The sequence below is a fragment of the Podarcis raffonei genome, chromosome 3 (genome assembly GCF_027172205.1).
Source record: "Podarcis raffonei isolate rPodRaf1 chromosome 3, rPodRaf1.pri, whole genome shotgun sequence".
In the NCBI taxonomy this organism is placed as follows: Eukaryota; Metazoa; Chordata; class Lepidosauria; order Squamata; family Lacertidae; genus Podarcis; species Podarcis raffonei.
Window position 1 is genome coordinate 19,299,711 of NC_070604.1, and position 7,649 is coordinate 19,307,359.

General features: G+C 41.4%; 1 protein-coding gene across 1 annotated transcript in view; it reads right to left on the reverse strand.

Annotated features, from left to right (window-relative positions):
• Positions 1-3,758, reverse strand: part of HAO1 (hydroxyacid oxidase 1) — a 43,897-nt gene extending 40,139 nt beyond the window's left edge. Inside the window, exon 1 of the mRNA XM_053380726.1 lies at positions 2,843-3,758. Coding sequence (XP_053236701.1) covers positions 2,843-2,979 — 137 coding nt within the window. The 5' untranslated portion in view covers positions 2,980-3,758. The remainder of the gene's footprint in view (positions 1-2,842) is intronic.
• Between the last annotated feature and the right edge of the window lie 3,891 nt (positions 3,759-7,649).

The window sequence follows — 7,649 nt, forward strand, 5'->3', positions numbered from 1 at the left end:
ACTTGGGCAAAAAAAATGAGAGGCACAAATACAAGATGGGTGACACCTGGCTTGAGAGCAGTACATGTGAAAAGGATCTAGGAGTCTTGGCTGACCACAAACTTGACATGAGCCAACAGTGTGACGCGGCAGCTGAAAAAGCCAATGCAATTCTGGGCTGCATCAATAGGAGTATAGCTTGTGATGTTATTGAAATGCTTTCTGTAGTTAGCAACAGTTAAGCCTGCAGCCACTTTCACACCATACCAAGGTCTATGATACCACTTTAAGCGCTCATGACTCCCCCAGAGAATTCTGGGAGCTGTAGTTTGTTAAGCTGTTAGGAGATGCCTGTTCCCTGCCCCAAGAGCTACAATTTCCAGAGTGGTTTAACAACAAGTTCCTCTTCACAGGGAAATGAAAATTGGAAGTGTGATGGGGAATGGGGCTCCATAAGAACTCGCAATTCCCTTAACAAACTCCAGAATTCTTTGAGGGAAGCCATGATGTTTTAAAGTGGCACTGTAGCACCTTAAATGCATGGTGTGAATGTGGCCTCTGATTCCTTTCAGCGGTTGCGCAGCCTCGGCGATGGCAAAAGTCCCAGCCCGAAATCCCTAATGCTTGACAATATGCCTGCATTGTAGGATGTACCGTATTTTTCGCTCTATAAGATGCACTTTTTTCCTCCTAAAAAGTAAGGGGAAATGTCTGTGCGTCTTATGGAGTGAATGTGTGGTCCCTGCAGCCGAATTGCCGAGGGGCAAAAAGCAGATTGTGCTTTTTTAAAAAAAAGAAAGAAAAAGAGGGAAGTCGGTGTTGAAACAAAGCTGCTGATCGTTTGCCGATCAGGGAGAATCATAGAATCATAGAGTTGGAAGAGACCACAAGGGCCATCGAGTCCAACCCCCTGCCAAGCAGGAAACACCATCAGAGCACTCCTGACATATGGCTGTCAAGCCTCTGCTTAAAGACCTCCAAAGAAGGAGACGCCACCACACTCCTTGGCAGCAAATTCCACTGTCGAACAGCTCTTACTGTCAGGAAGTTCTTCCTAATGTTTAGGTGGAATCTTCTTTCTTGTAGTTTGGAACCATTGCTCCGTGTCCGCTTCTCTGGAGCAGCAGAAAACAACCTTTCTCCCTCCTGTATGTGACATCCTTTTATATGTTTGAACATGGCTATCATATCACCCCTTAACCTCCTCTTCTCCAGGCTAAACATGCCCAGCTCCCTTAGCCGTTCCTCATAAGGCATCATTTCCAGGCCTTTGACCATTTTGGTTGCCCTCCTCTGGACACGTTCCAGTTTGTCAGTGTCCTTCTTGATCTGTGGTGCCCAGAACTGGACACAGTACTCCAGGTGAGGTCTGACCAGAGCAGAATACAGTGGCACTATTACTTCCTTTGATCTAGAGTTTAGAGTGAAGATATTTGCAAGAATGCAAGATTGAAAACCCTGACATAGCACGATGCCTGCCAAATCTCGTGGGCTCATCTATTTAAAAGTTTACCTACTATGTCCTTTTTCCAAAAATGGATTTCAGTTCAATACGCACAATACTTTAAAGAACAAAACGTTAAAAAGAGAGAGAGAGGAATCAAGCTATTCAACCAGAGGAAAATCCGGTGCAGTTGTACCTTGGAAGTCGAACGGAATCCGTTCTGGAAGTCCATTTGACTTCCAAAGCTTTTGGAAACCAAAGCGCAGCTTCTGATGGGCTGCAGGAAGTTCCTGCAGCCAATTGGAAGCTACGGAAGCCCTGCCGGACGTTTGGCTTCCAAAAATAGTTTGAAAACAGGAACACCCACTTCCAGGTTTCGTTCAGGAGCTGATTTTGTTCAGGAGCCAAGGCGTTTGAGATCCAAGGTACGTGTCAGGGAACTGCCATCAGCTCAGAGGCGAGAGGTGGAAGGGCAGTTGGGTTACAGGGAGCCTCTGAAAATCGTGTGAAGGAGCTCTTCCTCCGGCGAGGAGGGAACCCATGCCTCCAGTGGGGAAGGGATGCAGGGATGAGAAGATGCTGCAACACTGAGCCTGAGCAAAGCGGGGGGGGGAGGCAAGTCCCCCTTTGCCAACACCCTCTGTGCGCAGTCGGTTTACGTGCAGAGAGGGAAGGAGAAGGATGGGGGTCAAAAGACTGCTATGCTGGGGAAAGTTTAAGGACTGCCCACTCCCAGATTCTGCTAGCGACTGAGCAGACATGGACCTGAGACGCTTTGCACTGTAAATGTTTTTGTACAGATAATAAAGCCTGGAAAAGACTGGTGGGAGTCTTGCCTCTTCGCTCTTGAGCAACCATGCCAGCACATAACAGTACAACTGTAATTTAAAAGGCTTGGATGAATAAAAAAGGTGTGTTAAGAAATACAGGGAAGGGGGCGTGCAAGCCTCCCTCAGGAAGACATTCTTCTTTCCTTCCATGCATAATGCACCTATGTTGGCCATTAACTTGTTTAGCCTCACCACCCCCATGTCCTGGACTGTTTTGAAGCATGAGAAAGAGGGGTGCAATGAAGCTGTTGCTTCTTTCCATGCTGAAGGAAAGAAGGGAGAAATTGTTGGGTTGAGAGAACAGGCTTATCAAGATAACCTCACCCTTATCAGTCACTCAAAAAGCGGCCTTTGGGGCACAGCGCGGTTGTCCAAACTGTTTACTCCAACTCAGTACCCACCAGACATGGACACAGTGAAAGTGGAAAGTTAAAATTATTTAGCCAGAAGCTCCAGCAGCAGTTAAGCATGACTCCTGTAGACAACCAAGCTGTCCACTATCACTGCAGCTTAACTCCATTACAGACATGCTTCAGATCTTCATATTCCCCACTGCCCTGTTTAACTACATGCAAACTTATTTATTTACCTTGAAAATGCAGATACATTTTCAGCTAAGGTCTGCTGATCATCAGCTCCAGACTTATAGTAGTCATACACAGATTTTCGAAGAAATTTCTTAGCATGTTCCTCAAAGTCAGCAATGCAAATGGGTTTTTCAGACATGATGCAGGTTACTCAGTTTTGTTGCACTTGGATCATTTAAAGTTTCTGCATTTCTGCCTGTTAATCATTAAATTAAAGCAAAGCTCAGATAACTCAGTATATATTTTTTTAAGTAACTCAAGCAAAATACAAGCCCCCTGTTGACATTTCTGGACAACTGCTTTGGACTTTGGCATCTATTTCTCATTTACTGAATTCGGACATGTGCCAATGCATATCAACCATTTAAACTAGAAGCATGCTTGGAGGTTATGTAAAAGTTGCTATGAGGGCTCAGATAGACCACAGCTTATAAAAGGAACATACAAGTCTAAAAAAAGTTACAGGCTCTCAAGGAGGCTACATAAGACAAAAGACCTTTAAAAGGAAGTCTAGGCCAAAAAAGAGAAAAAGCAAGAACAAAAATACTTTTAGAATTAAGGCATGCCAAGGTGGAATTTGGAGAGAACACAGGAAGAGAGAAAATAGTAACCAACTTTGCAAAATGCTAAATTTAAATTTCCTTTCTTGTTAGGGATGTAACGGGTCACTGCAACATAGCGGGAGGGAAAATGAACCTAGTTTATAAATAAATTTGCAATCTAGTACACAAGGGACTGGAACCCCATCTTGAAAATGCCTTTAAGTCAAGTTCAGCTTTAACACAGCTCCCCTCTTCAAGAGCTTGTGCTGTGCATCCCTAGTAGAATCTTGTTGCAATAAACTTTTGAATCTGAGAAGTACAGCAAGACCTTCACACCCACCTTTGTTTCACGGAATGATTGAAAGAGAACCATTTCCACTGACCTTCAAAACTACAGATAAAATAGATTGCATATTCAAAAGTAGCACCAATTTAAAGGTACATAGCAAAGTCTGCAGTGCAGACATATTGGTCCTAGGTTTTCCACCTGGCATCTTCAGGGCACAAGAAAACAAACTCACTTCAAGTGTGCAATTGAGGCTTTGTAAGTAGAGCAGATTGTTTTAGAGTTACTAGGGAAAACGACATTGTGATAATCAAGACATTCTCATCAATAGAACTAAATGCTATCTACTTCACAATACATTTTGGTCAGCATCAACTGGGAACCTGAAGGATGGAATATTAATATATAGAAATGATGTGATGTTTTTAACACCATTAAATTACATGGACACAGGACATGTAATAAATAATTTTTATATAGCGAGTAAGGAAATAAACAGTAACATTTTTAGTATATATATTTTTGCATAAAAATCATGTCAAACTAAACTAACCGTTTCGACTAAACAATCAGAAGCACAAAAATAATATTGCCTTTATTCAGAATGATTTGCTTTAAACTTGAGATTCATTTGCTTGGCCCAATACCAATTAATCCCTCTATTTACTGAAAACCTGGCATCCATGCAAGTTAAAACCCTGATGCAACCCTTTGGACCATAGTGCATTTATTTATACATAGTAGTTTATGTGACCATCGGTTTCAACACTTCATTTTTGCACATGTTGAAAAAGGGTACTTCAATAGCATCCTTTGGGATATCTGTGTCCTAAACTAACTTAAGCAATTCTCCGTAACACCCCCTACCCCGTATCTGCATCCCTACAGCAAACTTTCTAGGATAAACCAGCAGAGTTGGAAAACCTGATCAATAGAGTTCTAAAGTGCCAATTCCATATCTAATACTGCAACATGAGGATGAATCCTAAGTATGGCAGTGGCAAATATACAGTGGTACCTTGGTTCTCAAATACCTTGGTTCCCAAACGCCAAAACCCCTGAAGTGTTTCGGTATTCAGATGTTTTTTGGAAGCTGAACGTCCAATGCGACTGTTGGCTATTGTTTCCGGGGCACTGGCACTGATTGATTGATTGATTGTGTGACTGTGGAAATGGATAAAAGCCCCCCATCCAAACAATGACGATCATCAGTACAGGTAAGGGAAAAAAATAATTTTAATTTTTATCATATACAATGCTGTCTTATTTATTTTATAGTACAGTACATTGATTATTGCTTTCATTTTATGGATCAATGGTCTCGTTAGATAGCCAAATTCATGTTAAATTGCTGTTTTAGGGGTTGCTTTTAAAAGTCTGGAACAGATTAATCCGTTTTGCATTACTTTCTATGGGAAAGCATGCCTTGGTTTTGGAACGCTTGGGTTTTGGAACAGACTTCCGGAATGGATTAAGTTTGAGAACCAAGATAGCACTGTACAGCATTGATGATTGTCTTGTTAAGAGACCATGATAATTTAATTTGGAACTAAGTCTCACTGAATTCAACAGAGTTTACCTCCAATTATGCATGCTTAGAATTGAAAGCTTGATGTACTTTCTCCTGACAAAAAATGCCAGTATGGCATTGAGTTTTAGGTAAACTGCACTTATTTAGAAATTATGTGCATGAAATGACCTTCTGAAACAAGAAAATGCTATTAAATAATAAAATGCTGCACATACATTATTAGTTGAGATTGTAATTACGACAGACTCTACCTGTAACAATGCAACAACAGTCAATTAACTATGGTCTAGCTGTCCTTCATAGGAACATGGAGAGGTCAACTTCTAATGCTTTAATCCTTTTCTCATGTACCTGAAAAATAAGCCACACAGCTAAGGCATTGTGCTAGGATGGTTTCAGAATCAAATCGAGAAGCGTGACCATGTTATTTCGTTTGATACTTCACTTCAATCGCATGAAAAGTGCACTTGGTGCACAACTGAAACATTCCCAAGACGTTTAAATTTAGGCTTCTCAATTACACATCATTTTAATTGGTTCTGTTAAGCTTTTCTGGTCGCATCATCTCAGATTATCAATATTTTTGCTATACGTTAAATGTGCACATTAAAGCAATTCTAGCAATTTATACAGCACCTAGTAGTTTTAAAACTTAATGCATTTTATGCACTTGAGCCGATCTGGCTTATGTTCAGGACAACTTGGATTTGAGCAATGCTATCAAGATGCAACTAGAATTTTGACCTCAGCATGTTTTGAACCGACAGCACAGGGTTTCTGAAGCTGCCATAGCTTAATACACACGTGGTTGGCCTTTGGAACTCAAGATGGGCTGGGCTGCAAATATCATCCCTGAGGCTGTGCTAGCTACAGATAATAGTTCTGGTCTGACCAACACAACAAGGAGGTCCACATGTTCCCCGCTCCTGATTTAGTGCAATGAAGGGTTATGAAGGACTTTAATTCAAGGTGCTCTATTGGCAAGAGCCACAGGATGGGCATTGTGACACTATGTATGCTTGTTACTGTTAGTTTAAACCTACCACTTAATTACTAGAGAGGTAGTTAACCTGTGGCCCTCCATATGCTGCCTGTTAGGTAAGATGAGAGTTGCAGTCCAACAACATCCTGAGAGCCACAGGTTAGCTACCCTTGGTGTAACAGAATGATCTCTTGCCATGTCAGCTGATCATATCCAGCAATTAGCTGCCTTTCATTCTCTGCTCTGCATTCCTTATTCTCTTAGCCAAGCCATCCAATTATGCTGCCATTAAATTGCTTTTGTTTCGCCCTGTAAGCTTAATTCACTCCAATGCACTGCAGAGAGCATTTAGGTAGGGTGACAACAGTCACTGCTACACTGAAGCTATATTTACACAGCTATACTACACTGATCAATATATGGGATGTATGAAGTCAGTAAACATTCTTAAACACTTAGAAACAAACCGCTGTTCATTAAATAAATCAACTGAAACCATTACGGATGTTTCTTTCAGACAGCATTATGTTTAAGCTGTTAATGCAGTCTAAACCTTTTTAAATCAAATGAGTATTTTGGTCATCAAGAATAAGTGATCATCTGCAAGTAAGTCACTTCAGGTATCATCCATTCTTTTAAACTAAGCAAGGTTTTCTAATTCTGCATCTTCCTTGCGCTGGAATGCATTTTAAGTATCAACATGATCAAAGCCACATTAAGTAACCTGGAGAGCCTCATATATGGTCAAAGAACTAGGAAGCAAGTTCACCTTACAGACAAGTGTTTGGGCAACCCACATGGAAGCCCGATACATTAACAACAAGAAACAGATAGTGCATAGTTTTTAAATGCTTTTTCGAGACAAGTCAGCACATCCAAAATAAAATTTGTAGGTTTATAAACTTACACTATTTGTGGCACTGGGAGCTGTGCTGTTTACATGTTGCAGATGTACACTAGGCAACTGCAAGTACCGTATTTTTCCATGTATAACACGCCCCCGTGTATAAGATGTCCCCTGTTTGGGGGGACTCAAAATTAAGAAAATGGGGGGAGATTGTCAAGAGTTGTAGTGTAGAATTGTTTAGCTTTTTTGGGGGGGGTTGCCGAAAAACACTCACCCAACTACTCAACAACGATTAAAATCAAAAGCGACGCAAAAGCCGCCAATCACCCGCCCAATTGACGCAGGGGCAGCCAACTGACAACAGCCCTTGACACGCCCACAAATCAATCGCCCAATAGCTGCTGACAATCTCCTGCTCGCGACTGCAACCAATCGCCCATCCCCCCTCTGCACTATCTGTGTATAAGACAACCCCCAATTTTTAACATGATTTCTTAATAAAAAATCCTCGTCTTATACACAGAAAAATACGGTAAGCACCTCCAATGTGTTCTTATATGCAATCTATGCATTTAACCACTTCAAAAATAACGATGCACTGCATGTATATGCAAGTGAATT